General features: G+C 30.4%; 2 protein-coding genes across 2 annotated transcripts; one reads left to right on the plus strand and one right to left on the minus strand.

Moving 5' to 3' along the window:
* Positions 1 to 3,363: 3,363 nt before the first annotated feature.
* LOC130900955 (mRNA (2'-O-methyladenosine-N(6)-)-methyltransferase) lies at positions 3,364 to 12,691 on the minus strand. The gene is made up of 9 exons (XM_057811977.1): positions 12,276 to 12,691; positions 11,779 to 12,078; positions 11,545 to 11,718; positions 11,324 to 11,456; positions 10,641 to 10,827; positions 9,888 to 10,172; positions 8,989 to 9,278; positions 8,614 to 8,883; positions 3,364 to 7,552 (listed from the first exon to the last, which is right to left on the minus strand). Exons 1-9 carry the CDS (start codon positions 12,451 to 12,453, stop codon positions 7,339 to 7,341), a joined length of 2,031 nt encoding a protein of 676 aa, XP_057667960.1. The 5' UTR covers positions 12,454 to 12,691; the 3' UTR covers positions 3,364 to 7,338.
* A 38-nt stretch (positions 12,692 to 12,729) lies between these two features.
* Positions 12,730 to 16,877, plus strand: LOC130900956 (elongator complex protein 3). Its single transcript, XM_057811978.1, has 7 exons — positions 12,730 to 13,227; positions 13,285 to 13,529; positions 13,585 to 14,062; positions 14,774 to 14,943; positions 15,755 to 15,972; positions 16,056 to 16,286; positions 16,355 to 16,877. The coding sequence occupies exons 1-7, from the start codon at positions 13,209 to 13,211 to the stop codon at positions 16,806 to 16,808; spliced, it is 1,815 nt and encodes a 604-aa protein (XP_057667961.1). The 5' UTR covers positions 12,730 to 13,208; the 3' UTR covers positions 16,809 to 16,877.
* The last annotated feature ends 307 nt before the right edge of the window (positions 16,878 to 17,184 follow it).

The following is a 17,184-nucleotide window of genomic DNA, read 5'->3' on the forward strand; positions in this document are numbered from 1 at the left end:
TAAATTGGAAATTTATTAGTTGTAATCTTGTTCTGAGAAAAATATTTGTAAGTAATTAATAAAGTAATAAAATAAAATGTAGATAAAAAGGCTTCTAAAAGTAATTTAAACATAACGCATGGGTATTTAGGGTAAAAATAAAAGAAAATACATATATTTTTTAAACAAAATATTACATAAAAAATAGTTAACTAAAATGTTACATATCAAGTAATTATAGGTACCTACACAATTTCTAGAAAATTTATCACTAGAACTTCATAATACATCCCTTGTATTTAATTTAGTATTGTTTATAGCCGGCAGCCATCTATTAAACATTTTAAGTTCTTATGAGGATTTGGAAACACATTAATAAATTTTCAGTGGTATACTCAACATTTATGGAAAGTCATTTTAAAAAATTATTAACAACTAAAGCTTGGTTTATGCAGCCAAAATTAAGATTTAACATTAAACTGAACTAAATGGTACTTGTAGTTTATGCAGAAAATTAACAAGAAATTTGAATTAAACCAAGAGTTCGCCACTTTCAACTTCTTAGTTTAATTCCTAAATTTCGTAAGGTTATGAACACATACTTCAGGTCAGTATGTATTATTTTGTTTGTTTTTTCGTTGTGAGAATATTATTTCGCCTTGGTGTTTTATTTTTGAAACTAATATCAAAAAAAGGGAAAAGCAATGTATGACAATCAGTAATGTCCTTTAGACGATGTAACATTGATAGACAGTGTCAGGAGCTTTCCACATTTGATTTGATTTATGACAATAGGGCCCATACAGTGAATTTCTATTGGTTTACAAGTAATTTATAATTATCTTTGATTTACTGATCCTCACCTGACCAAAAATTACCACCAAGAAAGTTTAGTTTAATGTTAATTTTAATTTTGGCTGTATAAGTCAAGTTTGACACTATACATAATCAAAAGAAGACAAAAATACGAGCACAACAATAACGAGTCATCAAGGGAAACTGCACCAACATTAAATTATCCAATTTTGTCTCAAATTCGCCAGCTTAATACCTTAGAACATAACGTAGTACTACTCTAGTTATGCTACAGATCTATCTAAGGCTCTAGACTTGAATTACAAAAATGATTCAACCTTGGGCCATATGTGTGAAACGTCTATAAAATTGTGGTTTATGGCTTTCCTATATTATCAATTAATTACAATTGTTATAATGGAAATTTCTCAGTTTAAATTGAGTTGAAAAATATGTTTAATTAGCTCGAAAATAAGTGAAGGTATTCAAGAATATCACAGGAACAAATGATATCTTGGTAGTTTTGTAGTACGAACATAGAACAGTAACACTAGTTTATAGTACATCAGTCGCCAAGAAATTTTAAGTCGTTGCTGACTACATATAAGCTATTTTCATAAATATAATTAAAAGATTTTATCAGCTATAGTTTCTGAGTTTGAGCTACTCTACACTCATATCTCCTAAATTTACGGAAACCTCTCCTGGTGACTATGGAGGAAGTGGAGTTTTATGCTCATATTCCACCCCAAGTTTTTCATTATAGCCGAAATTCAGTATAATTTTCAGATTGTTCCCCTGAATTGTGCATTTAAGGGAAGAATGCTGTATAAGCTAACTCAGTCGTAGAATTGTTCCAAATCAAAAAAAGCAAATGAAAAACACCAAAAAAGTGACGGCTACCATATTTTGAGGCTTCGAAGGAATCCACTTGATTTAATTTAAGGTATTAAATACAACTGTAAAAACGGCAGATTACTCTGACTTACTAACGCAGTTGCGCCAAAAAATTATCGAAAATAAGCGCGATAAAATCAGCTGAGGTGTGAGCTGGCTTCATAACACTGCTTCTCTACTGTACATAAATGTGGCTTTAGAAAGATTGAACACCCATCATATAGCATTGATAAGGTTCCTCCCGACTATTTTTTGTTAGCAAAGCTGAAGATCAAGTAAAGGGGTAATAGATTTAACACCGACAATAAATGAAATAGTCAGTGTACGAACATTTTGATTCTAAAGATGCATCATATAGTGACATAGAAGTTGTAGTATGACGTTCTGAAAAGTACATCGAAATGAAGAATATGTTGGAGAATAATGACAGTTTTTTTTATTTATGACTTTTCTGTTAGAACTCATGAATAATACAAAACTATCATCATGAAATCCATTTTTTATTGGTATGTGTTCTAAATAATTTCTGCAAGCAGATAAGACCCATATATAAACAATCTATGGTAGGCGTTAATATTTGTATCATGAAATTGTGAACCTCTTTGTTGTAGTGTCTTTGGGATTATATCAATCACTTACTACTTATAGACAAGTGATGGTATCTACACAATATCACTTTGGGAGTACTTTTTATTTGTAACCACATGATTGTTATATTTTTTGTTAAATAATAAACTGAAATAAAATTCTTATAATATACAATATATTTATTTCATCAGTACTAAAAACTACTTACTTTACAAAATGTTTTTTAAATTTTAGTAAAAATATAAAACAAGTGCTTTAGTTATAAAATACACAACAAAAATTAAAACTTTTAGACATATAATTATTAATGTACAATATGGAACCTGCCACAATAAATAATACAAATCACACTGAAAATAAGATTAGTTACGGAGTTCCCAAAAAATTTTTGAACAATAGAAGTAAAGTTTTTTCTGTTCCACAAAAATTTTTTAAACCACCACCTTATTAAAAAGTTTTTTGGAGGCATTCTGTATATAATGTACATTTTTTTGTTTATAAATAATATACATTCGATTTTGTGTAAAGTTTAAACATTAATGAGTTAAAACCAAAATTTATACAAGAAAACTGATAGTAACATAATTTGATAAATTGCTTACTATAATTTTTAATCAGGTTTTGTTTATAATTATCAAGAAACAAATTCAAATGTATGCAGTGTGATCCTTGGAACAGAAAAAATTCAACTGGGCAAATATGAAGAAATTTATTTAATTGATAGATAAATATGTTGAAGTACAATTAAGTAAACTCACATTCACAGTTAAGAGGAAAATACTGTTTTAAGAACCATTTAATTCAATTAAGAACCAGCAACTGAAGAATTTTCATATAATTTTCAGATGAATGTAAATACTACATAATCCCAAAGTTGGTGCACAATGATTAAGGGTAGAAATATTGGTGGGGTAAAATAAAAAGGTATTCGAAAAGAAAAGACAAAACACGGATATCAATAGAAAGCGTATAAACCCCACTTTAGGTAAACTAGATAAAAAATACTTTACTATATATACAAGTTTTCTTCATAAACACAGAAATTGTTGAAAAAATTTGACTCTTCTCTTTTAACTAAATAATTATAGAATTTTTTTTCATATATTGCACCTAAGTGATTATTATTACTTTCAGTTTTCTTTGTGACAAGTAAACATTTTAAGAGTATAAATATCCAAACAAATTGGTCAATTGCAGAGATGATGATAAAAATCCAAAAGACCTTGCCCATACAACCCAGTCAAAACTACCACTGAAGTGTCAAAAGGTTCCCTGGGCAAAAGGAAATTGATTTTGGTTAATTGTTCTGAAACTTAGCACAAAAATTATTCAAAGCAAGTTAATTAAAAGTTTCAATAAACACAAAACCCCAAAACCACCAACTTTCCAAAACTACCCGTGAAGAGTTCAAGGGTACCATGAGTGGCCAGTTTTTCAGAAACTTGCCACAATGATAGTTTGAGACAAGCTCATTAAATTGCATCGGACACTTCAAGGGTAGTTTTGATGAAGTTGGGGTTTCGAGCCCATGGAGATTTTTAATCAGTTTGCTTTGAACTATCATTGTGTCAAGTTTAAGAAAAACTGACCGAAACACCTCCCTGGACTCTTTAGGAGTCGTTTTGGTGGGGTTGGGTGGTTTTCGGGTTTGCATAAGTTACTTCATAAACATTTATCAGTCAATTTAGGCAAGATGAAATAGTCCCGATCATTTAAGGTAAGGTTGAAAATTTTCTGCCACTTAAGGCAAGGTGTAGCAGTCCAGTTAATTGAAGAAAGATCAAATAGTGCCAACCACTTAAGGAAAGGCTAACCTTCCTCAAGCATTCGTGCGTTTTCTATTTACTTAAGAAGGACTGTTGTTTGATAAGTCACGTTGTTGTTACGTGAGCACAATCCTCAGAGTTCTTGCCCCAGTAGTAACAACTAAATATTTTTTCATCTTCGACATCTACCTCTTCATCTCCAGGTTCTGCTGCATACGGTATCCACAGCTGATATTTAGTCCTCCTATAAAATCTTGAATAGAGTATGATTCGCATCAATCCTGGTTCAACTAGTTTTTGATCATATTGATAACTGTCTTCATCTCTTGCATTATTATCTTGAGCGTAGCTGAAGCTAATCCTAATTAATACACATCAACTGAAAGGTTCTCTAAGATTTCCTATGTGAGGTGAGAAAAATCTGGATTACATCTTCATCTATCATTGTGCCATGTTTCAGAACAATTGACCAAAACTAATTCCCTTTCAACCAGAGTACCTACGGACACTTCAAGGGTAGTTTTTATGGGGTTTGGGGGTATTAAGGTTTCGAGTCCATAGAAACTTTCAATCAGCTACCTTTGAACTACCATTGAACAAAGTTTCAGAAAAACAGAAACCCCTCCTCTTATGGTACCTTTGGGAAATTTTTGTGGGGTTGGGGGGTTTCTGGCCCATTAAGACTTTTGATCTTGACTTTTGATGAAGATTTTTTTTAATAATAATCAATCCATTTTTAGTTAACTACATATTTTTAAATGATATTTTGCAATGGTACAGTTCCAACATTAATATCCAATTCGTTAGCAAATCCACATCATGCTAAATACATAGTTGATCAGATTTTTGTAATCCCTTAGACGGAATTTAATTGTTGATTAAATTGACGGAAAATTGTTTTTACAATATTTCAATTTACAAATATATTTTTGTAAATTTTAGGTCTAATTCAATTAGTATATGTTTTTTTGTAGAAATATCCTTTTGGATTTCATTAATATAATTTAATATTGAAAACTGAAATATTTTTTAAGGTTTAATTTAGGTTATCATATACTAAGAAGAATCTAAAAGACATAATTATATATTTTACTCAAGTATTTTTTACAATTAACATCTTATTTTTTTTGTATTCGATTCTGTTTCTACTATTATAATTAAATACATAGTTTTTGTCATTTTTTAGTTAATGCTGTTTGTACTTTTTTTCATATAGATGGTTTTTTGATCTATCTCCCATATATTATGATGTTTGACTTATGTAAACAGCAACACAATTGGTTCAACGAACTTCATATATTCGGGATAATGGAATGGAAGCATTATACATGCTTTAACAGCAAAGCATTGATTATTCCTACTTTTAAGACAATGAACCTAGTTTTAGCTATCATTATTACCTAACAATTCATATACGTAAAGTTTATTTTGTTATGAAACGTTAAAAAGTCTAATTAATTCCGATTCCTACCAAAAATTATTATTTATATTCAATTCCTACGTTATCTTCTAAGGTTAGTTTGAAATTAAGAAAAAATGTATAACTTTCAGGTACTCAAAGATTGAGTGATGCATTGTACTAAATAATTTTCACACGAATTCACATTAAAAATGTGACAAAATAATCTAAATAAAGCTGCAGAACTAAAATCATTGTTAACAAAGAGCTAACAATAATTTTGGTGGTATCAAAATTTATCAATACATTTTCATCCTTTACAGATTCTTTTTTTATTAGTTTCTAATGTAAATATGTCTTAATAATTTATAAAAGATATATACTAGCCAATTTTTCTATCCACTCACATTTATTTTTGATATCAAACTTTCTCTACACTTTTGTATCTGTTTATTACATCCCCTTTACTGTTAAATCCAATTTTCCTATATTGCTTTTAAAAGAGGTCTCATCAGTTCTTTTCCACACAAAGTTCCAGAGCACTAGAAACTTTTTGAGTCCATAGGGAAGGGTATTATGTTTCGCTGCAAACCCTTATTTGCGCCAATTTCTATTTTGTTCCATTTATATATTTATTTACATTTTGTAATTGAAATATTCTTCAAAAATATATTTACATCAACAATATAAGTGTATTCCAAATAAAATGTATTACTCTTACATATTAATCCATATAACAACCAATTAAATCCGTTATATGTGCGTAAAAATCTACAAATAATTCAGTACTCAAAGGGTTCAATCAGAGCATTAGTAATCGTAATTGATTATTATGTGACATCTACTTCCACATCTTTTAGTAAGATCAACCCTTGCTTGCTATAGTGTTTGTTTCCCAAGAAGATATTATGAACATTGTAAGTGGATTGTCGATTTAAATCTTTTTGACAGAATTTTGTACATAAATTATATTCAATATGTTTATTGTATACTGAAAGGTAACAACTATATAAAAGTTGTGTATAATTGAAATTACCCTATCGTTTATGGTAAAGTAAACATTGTATTCTAGAAAAAAGATCTTGGATAAACGGACAATGAGTCAAAGTTTTATTATGCATACATGATCTACCAAATATAAGGTTAAATCCAAATTATATCGCAGATTAGGAATTTGTTGAAGATATTCCAAATAATAAGATTAAACTGAAATTCTGTGGTAAGCAATATTTGGAATACTTTTTCTTGAAATTTGGTCTAACCATATTTCCAAAAGGATTTTTCTAGCCTCAAAATTAGTATTACGGATGAGTCAAGTATATGTACTAAAAGATCTAAAAACCTAATAAATATACTTATTACATTGAAGTTTTTGCAAAAATAACATTATTATTAGTGAACAAGTTGGAAAAGAAAACTTTCATTTATAAATAAACTACATATAACAGGGATGGTTTATAAAAATACATCTTTGTTTGATCAACTCTGCATCTGATTCTGGTACCAATGATGGTAATGTTTTTAATAGTTTGTCATTTATCATTAAAAATTCATACAATAATTATACTGACTGTTCTTGACATATGAAAGTATGAGTTAAAGGAAGTATATCTACATTGGTCAAATTGGACAGTAGTTATTTTTGTCAACATACCGTTTTGTAACCATAATTAAAAATAATTTTGTATATTGTGTCTCAACAGCCAATTGCACATATTTCAGTAATTTTTCCTTTGTAAAGCGATAACTAATGCACCCAATAGGAGTATATTTTTTTATGCAATACAGTTACATAAAAAATTATACATTTATCCACATCATTTGCACAACCTATCCTAAACTCCGCATTAGCTCAATGAAGCTTTTCCTTTTACTTTGTAACAAAACACCAAAATACAATAAATATAAAAAATATCAGTGCACCACGACATCTTTACTATCCGAAGCATTACCCTGTCGTGTAGGACTCAAAAGTTCTTGTCTATCACGTTCGCGTTCCCTTCCAGGCCTGAAAGCCTCTAAAAGAGCTTGTACTCTATCTTCTGAAGGTTCCCAACGTTGGTGGCCAGCGGGATTTTGAAGCCAAACTATTACAGTTGCATGGACAGAACGCACGTTTAATTCAGACCTAAAAAATTGAAATAATATCAAAATCTAGAAAAAATTTTATACAAAACAAATTCATTGCTAGACTCAAATAAGTGTGTGTGTAGTGTGGCATGGTATGTGTGTGTGTGTGTGTGTGTGTGTGAAAGAAAATGGCTAGGAAGCAAGTCCATCAGCCACAGAATTTTTCAATGATACTATTTAAATATTAATTTCAATACCCTTGATAAAATTTTCTAATAGATCTAAAATATGTCAGTTATCTATGCTCAAAAAATGTGTGAGGTTTAGAGGTAAGGAGTAGTTTTGTTCAACAAGTGACTGTAACGAATTGTTTGTTTCATCGATGTGACATGTGCATCCAAAAAAAATGTGATTGAGATCAGTACAAGAATTATCAAAGCAAGCACAGGTTGATGATTGTATAATATCCAATTTGGCAAGATGGGCGGGGTATTATCTCTCATGACCAGTCTTTATTCTAGGTATATTTGCTGAGTAAAAATACAGTTCAGGGGTGAGAGTAAGGTAGGATAAATTTGAAAATAGGTGTTATTTGAGGATTGTTAAGAGGTATCCCAGTGTTTCTGCTAGGATATGTATATTTTATCTTTTATTAAATTAATCATATATATATATATATATATATATATATATATATATATATATATATATATATATATGTTACAAAAAAGTCCATTAAGTACTGAATGTACCATGTATTCCAATGTCATATAACCCAAATGAATGTCATACTCAAATTTAATAATGTAGTTTTGATGTCATATAAAATAGGACATTTCATTCTTTCGAGATGAGTCTTTTTTATGGCACACAGTGCTGATCTAGAGTCAGATAAAATCAAACCCCCATCTTTTTAATTTGACTAACTTGTATTCTGAATTTATACTTTATATCCAACTCCATCCCTCGTCTTAGATTTATCACTATTTATCGTGTTTGTCCTGATGGTTTTGAGTTTAATTAAATATTTCTGAGACAATAATTGCCGACGTAAAATCAAAGTAGATTCGTTACATTCAATCACATTCTATAAGTTGTGACTCACAAAAGATGACTTACTTGCTGAGCACATGTTGAAAGCCATGTCTAAATTCATGTTCATATGCGGGCACAGTGACTTGTCTCTTTTTAAATTGACTGGTTTCGAGCCTAGTTAGAGCTGCAGGCGTAGGCTCTCTGTAGTCAGGCATTAACACAATAAAACTCAATGGTTCAGAGCTATCACTAAGTAACCTTTCCATATGGTCAATTGAGGCCTCCATCAATTCCTCGCAATACGGTGGATTCGCTTCAAATGAACCTGACACTGCTTTTAATTTTAGAAAAGATCTAAAAATAATAAGACAAACCTGTAAAACTTTCATTTAATAAAAATGAAATATAAAATTCTTCTAATATCAATATTTTAAAATATATTTTTAAATGTGTACTAACCCCCTGCTTCCAAAATATGAATCACAGTCTGCAAACGCCGAACAGTATTGTTTGAAGTAACAATTCAAAGGTGATGCAAAGCATTCAAACGTTACACCAAAAGCCCTATTCAGGCATTCGAAAACTGTAACAGGTAAACTTTGCTGCGCATCTTGTACATCAGAATTGGCAGTATTGGGAGAAGGATTTACTCCAAGAAAAGTTGCGTACCTTTTCAATACTACCCATACTCTGGGTATAAATAAATCGAACTTTCGGTCATCAAAACAACTGTGCCTGTAGAGATGTTCCTAAAATGAAAAATTTCTGATAAAAGGAATGTTGAAATAAGGAAATTCTAGTCCTTATTTAAAATATACATATTACATTATGAATATGGGATGCCAAACTAAAATTTATACACTTCAAAATTGAAGTTGCAATTTAAAAAAAAATATAATAAAAGTTCCAATTGAACATAATTACACTATATTAATTCTACTAAAATGTAAACTGTGGCTGTAAACTGCCACTGTGGCAGTTCCTTACAGCCACTTTGTATCTATTTAAGCTACACTTACATTCGAAAATTGAACATGGGGAAATTTTAATCTCCTTTGATGTAAGTTTATTATTTACCGGCGTGTCGATCCCGCAGACCTTGGAATACCTTGAGGACTTACTGAGATCTAATAATTTGGGAGCTATGTAATAGAAGAATATTTGAAAAACAATATATATGGAACAAAACTATTTCCAGTACAACGAATTCTACTTATATTTAGTTCCAAGCTGTGATATGAAAGTGATTGTAAAATAATAGATAGAAAAATAACAATTGAGAAGATGTTGAAATATTAATGAAACAAAACTTTAGATACTAATTAGAAGAATGAGAAAAATTCATACGTTTTTCTTACCAATTTATTTAAATGGCTACTATTAATGGCTAAAGTATCTCCTTGGTATCTCAATACCACCTGGTCTCTATCTGGTAAATAATCAACAACTGGCAGTCTAGGGCAGCCAATAGCAAATTGCACGGGGTAACACCAAACTTTTCGAGTTGTGTGCATCGTCATGTGTGGAGGTAATTCCATCCCATGCTCTTTTAACAATGCATTGGATTTCTCCCTGATTTTCTTAGCATATTCGACTGATAAATTGTACATCTTCAAGCAGATACCTTCGACAGAAGATTTCACCTGGAGAAAATTGAAGTTAATGATTTTTCAATTTGCAAGGAAATATATTGACATTATGTATACAACTTTTGGAAATTCAATCTTTTAGGGTACATGGATATGTATGGATACCGACGAGCAATCTGAACATGCTCAGAATGCCTTCAGAAATGACAGATTTCAAGCTCAAGGTTATAGGGGAGTTGTATCCTAAAAGATAGAACCAATAAATTATAGGTTAAGTTAGTTTTGTACTCACTAGACCGAAGGGAACAGAGACTGATTATATAAAAGCATAAGATCGTACATTATGAAAAATTGAAAATATGAGAATTTGAACGAAAAAAAAAATACATAAATATATCCTTGTACATGCTCAAAATGACCCCAAAAATGTCATATTTTAAAGCAAGGTCATAGGACAGTTGTATCCTAAAAGATAGAATTACCCATTTTTTTTCTCTTTTTGATATAATATTGGTATCTTACTGTCTCTGTTAAATGAGGCTGACATTGTTGTTTCAAATGAGCCAATCTGTCTTGAAAGTCATCATAAGTTGCTCCAACTGTTTTCCTTAACCACTGAAAAGTTTCATCCACATTCCACTTAACAACTTTTCGACTTTCTGCTTCGGCGTTTCGAGATTCCATAATTTTCTTTGCAGCTTCTGCATACCTTTACCAAAACAAAAGGTTAATCAACATTTTTCATTTCTATGTAAATATTTATTTTTAAAAATAATAAATATAAAATCCAATCCAAAATAGACTCATTACATGATGTTTTCAACACAAAATTAATGTATTATTAACTGAGATACATTTGGATAAGAATTTTATTTGGGTTAATTATGTAAACAATTTTTTTGAAAAAATTCGATCTTTTAACAATATCACCTACCTTGAGATTATGCAAGCTTAGTCAATGTATGATGAAGCTTAAAACTAAATCTTCACAATACGGACCAGCTTTCGAGTAAAATATATTAAATTGTTACAAATGTGATGAGTATCTTACTAGAACAGACTATGGAATAAGTGTTGTCTATTTGAGGTAAGAAGACAAGCAGATATATAATTCTATTTGTTCTTTAAAGAATATGGGAAAGTGGATTGTGGTTCTGTCAATAGCTCGATTCAGAATGGATTCAAAAATTATCATAAACAATTACCTTGATAACTGTTTTCGAGCATCTCCTGTGAACTTTGGCCTTACTAATTTAATAGGTATATCATTCATAATTTCTTTATACATGGAAAGGGAGATCTCCGGATAACAGTTGCTGGGAAGTAATGGATCATATCCTAGATAATAATCAGTATTTCAGTTTTGTTTAGCAAAAAAATGTAACAATCATTTAGATATAGGTTATTCAATTCTTCATCAACATACCAGTATCTATAACTTTTCTTTCCATTAGCCACCTATTGAAAGAATCCTTAGGAGCATCAATTGATTCCCTAGAGTGACACACTTCTTGATAGCTTTGGCGTAATTTAGATAATAAACTACATCTGTAAGCTTCTATTTCTGGATGTGAATGCATGTATGAACAAGGGGCACGTTCTGTAAGCAAATTCATTTTAAATATTAAGAACTTTAAACCAAACAAAAAATGTCACATACCTATTATAATTACATTTGTTGGTACATCCAAGTCCCAAGGACCAGCTAAAACTAGTTTTTTAGCTTGTGGTCCTATCTCCTCTGAAGCTCTACGTTTCACTATTGGAACTGCTGCAGGTGGAGCCATGTGAACTAAAGGTAGAGGAGTTGGATGGGGAGGTGGTGGAGCGCAAATTCCTAAAGGATCTGTGATAGGATCAAACTGTGGTTTTAAAACGGGCATCTCCCAAAGACTTTCTCCAGTAATTTTATTCCAAAAGTATGGGCGGTTCTCCCTTTTTGACCAAAACTTTTTCCAACCTAAATAAAAATTTAATTATTGGATGGCAAGGGAAAATATTTCAATGGCAATAATAACAAAAGTATTCACTACAGATTATTAAATAATTTTTCCATTCAGATGTTCCAAATTTTATTTTATTTATGAGCTTTAATTTCAGTTCATTGTAGAATTTTCGATAATTAAAAATATGTATTAAGGGGAGAAAAATATTTACCTTGATGTTGTAGTTCAAATGGAAGTTCATACTCCAAACCTTGGTTTAGTGGGGCCCCTTGTGGTGTAGTTGGTATAGGCATAATAACGTGTGATTGGGGCCCTGGACTAGTGCCACTTTCCATCGGGGGCCACATAGGAATCAATTTCTCTTCTTTAGCTTCGACTTCTTCGTTCATTGTTTATATTTTTATTTTACTCCTTTAATGATTTTTCGATTCAACCCGAATCTCTCTTTTCTGAAACTTCACTAAACAATTTTACACTATCAAACATACCCATTAATATTTTTTTCACTAAAAATTTTTATGTTTTCAAGTTTACGACAAAATTCAGTCAAGATTGAAAAAAAACTCGTGCATCCTCACTCTACGACGCCATTTGCTGACTGAGAAAATCAAAAAATGCAAAAACAACGAAGACACTCGGCGCTGCAATAGACGTGATGAAATTTTAAACTAAAACTATAGAAATATGTAATTTATTCCTTGTTGAAATAATAATTTCTCTACTAGTTAATAGATGCTCATATTGAAAGTTACTCAAATTTTATTATAGAAAACGTGTTCTTGGAAAATCAAGTTTATTTTTCAAAAATTCTAACATTTAGTTTCAATTGAAACCAAGTCGATTCAATGCTGAATAGCGTGAAGTTATAAGATTTTTTTAGAAAAAGTTCAGCTTTACCATATTCGAAAACTTATTTTATTTTTAATTACTTCAATTACGAAAGATTTATAGTTAAAAATAGTGTTAATTGTAATTTACAACAAATTCCAAAAATAATGGAATTCATTTATTAGAATTAGAGGCTGATTAGAATAAAGAAGAAATGTTAAACATTTGACATATTTTCCTAACCTACATGTATATATGATTTGTTTGTAATTTAGCATTATCCTGTGGACTTCATCAATTATTCAAGACGATAAATATGGGAAAGAAAAAGAACGGTAACAATTTCATTACTCAATAATGAATACTTCATAATCTTTATAAAATTATTGTAGAATTTGGTCATCTTACGGTCGAGGAACGAAAAGTTATAACAGTTGCTGAGGTGGTGCAAGAACTCATTAAAGCACATCAAAATAGAAAAGATGTGAATCTAAATTCGTTAAAAAATAGAATAGCTTCAAAATATAATTTAGAAACTGCTCCTCGGCTAGTGGATATAATAGCAGCTGTACCAATAGATTATAAAAAAATATTAGTTCCAAAATTATTGGCAAAACCCATTAGAACTGCTAGTGGGGTAAACTATGAAATCATTTTGTTCAGTTTGTTTTTAATTTTGAAATATTTTTTAGATCGCAGTAGTAGCTGTAATGTGTAAACCTCATCGTTGTCCTCATATAAATTTAACTGGTAATATTTGTGTCTATTGTCCAGGTGGACCAGATTCTGACTTTGAGTATTCAACCCAAAGTTACACTGGGTATGAACCTACTTCTATGAGAGCTATTAGAGCTAGATACGATCCTTTTCTACAAACTAAACATAGAGTAGAGCAACTCAAGCAATTAGGACATTCTGTTGATAAAGTTGAATTTATAGTCATGGGAGGTACATTTATGAGTTTACCTGAAGATTATAGAGATTATTTTATTAGAAACCTTCATGATGCTCTGTCTGGTCACAAGAGTAGCTCAGTAGAGGAAGCTGTTATTTATTCCGAAAGAAGTAACACTAAATGTATTGGGATTACTATTGAAACCAGACCTGATTATTGTTTAGAAAAACATTTATCAGATATGCTTAAATATGGCTGTACCAGACTTGAAATTGGTGAGTTCTCAAGTTAATAACCTATATATTGAATAAAAGAAAGAACTGGGATATTGTTTTACATATTACTCTACTCTACTAATCAGCAACAGTAAGATTTTTCTTTCACAGGAAAATATATTTTTGGAAATTGCTTAGAATCACCCCTTTGGAAATTTTTATTCAGTTGAAACGTCTTATATTACTGTAGCAATATTCTTGAAGAAGTCCATTTTAAGGATAATTATTTCTCATAGGCATTTTTTTGAATTACTTTGCAAAGAACAGTACTACCATGTTAAATGCTATAAACATAGCATTTGGAAAATCAAAATATTGCTATACAGTTTAATAACGAAATTTGTGTAATCTGGCAGAGAATTCCATATTTATCCAAAAAAAAAATATTGCATGGAGGAGATCTTCTCACTGGAGATGTTTCATCCAGACATAGAGGTTTCTTCTTATTATAGCCACCAAGTCAACAAAATAACCTATACAATTGCACATTCTGCTTGTTATGAAATAAACATTAAAAAAATAATCTTTATTGGCTCCTTCCTTAGCAAAATATTATAGTGCTGCTATAAGCTAATATAATTTTGAAATCGCACCCTGAAGAGTTTATTACATGTATACACGCTTTTTGAGCATGAAATCATAATCAGCCCTTTAGACATTTTTATCATGTTAATTTGTCTTATGTTACTGTTTCAATATTAATTCTTGCAGGAGTGCAATCTGTTTATGAAGACGTAGCCTTGGATACAAATAGAGGACACACAGTAAGAGCTGTTTGTGGCACATTTAATCTTGCTAAAGATGCAGGATTTAAAGTTGTAGCTCATATGATGCCAGATTTACCCAATGTTGATCTCGAGAGAGACATTGAACAATTCATTGTGAGTTTATAAATAATACTGTTGAAATAGTTATATATAGTATTGGAAATTTTTATGGGGCATAAGAATATCAATGTAAAATCTTCAACAAACTTAATTACAATCTACCACTGTAAGCTTTACTAAACCATTATTATATATTTGATAAATTATAATAAACTCAACTGTTTTATTGCTCTCCACCTCCAATTTACCAGAGTAGAGGAAAGGTATATGTGAGGAATTGTTTATTCCTTATTTCTTCATGTGGTGGCCTCCCAAATGACCAGATATATCTACGAAGGCTTTTTTCTTTTGAGGTATTTAAAAATAATGTTAATAGACATGACTTTAAAAGAGCCACAAATCATCAGAAATGAAGAAAACAAATTATGTTTGTAATATAAATACAACAGCTGAGATAATGTATAATAGATTTAGATATTAATAGCTGAAAGTGGGGAATTATGTAAGCCTTTAATATAAAGGATTTTAGTTGTTTATTTTAATTTTTTTAAATTTAAAATTATTATTTGTTTCAGGAATTTCTTTTTATTTATTTTTCAGAATATACTTTATTGCCAATGCATTGAGGTACAAATACTTTAAATGTTTATTTCAATTTAATTTTTGAAAAGTTAAATTATTTTTGTGCACTGGACCTGTGCCTTTACATTAAAGAAAAATAGAGTACCACTTGAAGAATAAAACGGAAAAGTTATTTATAATTTATTGCAACACTTTTGATATTTACAATGGTAGATTGGAATTGAGTCAGTTCATGATTTTGCATTGATATTCCTGTGACTTGTTGAATATTCTTAATTTATAGGAATTTTTTGAAAACCCAGCTTTTCGAGCAGACGGTCTCAAAATTTATCCCACATTAGTCATTAGAGGAACTGGTTTATACGAACTTTGGAAAACGGGTCGATACAAGAGTTACCCACCCTCAGTACTTGTTGATTTGATAGCAAAAATTTTAGCTTTGGTACCACCATGGACTCGAGTTTATAGAGTACAAAGGGATATACCTATGCCATTAGTGAGGTCAGTATAGTATTTAAAAAAAAATTGTATTTGTGATATAATGAAATCTTATTACTTGAAAGTGTGTAATTCGAATATTTCAGTTCTGGTGTGGAACATGGTAATTTGAGAGAATTGGCATTAAACAGAATGAAAGATCTTGGTTTGAAATGTAGAGATGTGAGAACCAGAGAGGTTGGCATTACTGAAATTCACGAAAAAGTCAGACCTAATGATGTTGAATCAGTAAGAAGAGATTATATGGCTAATGGGGGCTGGGAGACTTTTTTGAGTTATGAAGACCCTGCTCAAGACATCCTTGTGGGATTACTCAGGTATTATTACCTTCGATATTGTATTATAATCATTTCTAAAGATCTAGTAAAAACTTTTTTTATTTTAGGCTTAGAAAGTGTTCTGCTGAAATGACATATCGACCTGAACTGCTTGGAGGTTGCTCCATAATTAGAGAACTCCATGTTTATGGTAGTGTAGTTCCAGTAAGTGGTAGAGACGAGAAAAAATTCCAACACCAGGGCTATGGGACTCTTCTTATGAATTGGGCGGAAGAAATAGCAATTAAAGAGCATAATTCCATTAAAATAGCAGTCATCTCAGGTGTTGGTACTAGAAATTATTACAGAAAATTGGGTTACGAATTAGAAGGACCTTATATGGTAAAGAGTTTAAAGGAAGGGGAATATATTAGTGCTTTCGATTGTGTAGACGGAGCTATTTTGATGTTTGATGACAATAAAAATTTAATTAAAAACATCATTGATACAGACGAAGAAGAAGAAGAATGGCTAAGAAAGATTGATGAAGAATACAAGAATTCTAAGAAAGTTGATGTTTAGATTAAGATTAAGAAATGTTTCTAGTAATATTAAATCATTTTTTTGCTTTCTTGAATTTATTATGCAAAACTTTTTATTTTATTTAGTTTAGCTGAAACCTTTATTATTCAAGTAGCTGTAGTAGCTTAGAAGGTATGCTTTGTCTTTTGCTGCATTGCTTAAAATAATTACAAGAACCCTTATTAGGGTTCGATGTGTGAATATAAATTATACAAATATTAATAATCATTTTATGGTAACAAAACTAATACCAACTCATTTACAAAATGAGGTATCTAAAGTAAAAGAATCTATTAACGCTATAGTTTCTCTAAAAAATGTCATGAAATTTTCATTTCAGTCCTTCCTTAATCTTTCACGGAATCTATATGTAGAA

The sequence above is a fragment of the Diorhabda carinulata genome, chromosome X, assembly GCF_026250575.1.
Source record: "Diorhabda carinulata isolate Delta chromosome X, icDioCari1.1, whole genome shotgun sequence".
NCBI lineage: Eukaryota > Metazoa > Arthropoda > Insecta > Coleoptera > Chrysomelidae > Diorhabda > Diorhabda carinulata.

Excerpts from the sequence above, each read along its gene's own strand:
- LOC130900955 (XM_057811977.1), bottom strand. The coding sequence starts at position 12,453 with ATGAACGAAGAAGTCGAAGCTAAAGAAGAGAAATTGATTCCTATGTGG. Across the intron at positions 10,828-11,323 it reads GCTCGAAAACAGTTATCAAG|GTATGCAGAAGCTGCAAAGA; the intron begins GTAATTGTTTAT and ends GTTTTGGTAAAG. Across the intron at positions 8,884-8,988 it reads TCATATTTTGGAAGCAGGGG|ATCTTTTCTAAAATTAAAAG; the intron begins GTTAGTACACAT and ends TATTATTTTTAG.
- LOC130900956 (XM_057811978.1), top strand. Across the intron at positions 14,944-15,754 it reads GAGACATTGAACAATTCATT|GAATTTTTTGAAAACCCAGC; the intron begins GTGAGTTTATAA and ends CTTAATTTATAG. Across the intron at positions 16,287-16,354 it reads ATCCTTGTGGGATTACTCAG|GCTTAGAAAGTGTTCTGCTG; the intron begins GTATTATTACCT and ends TTTTTATTTTAG.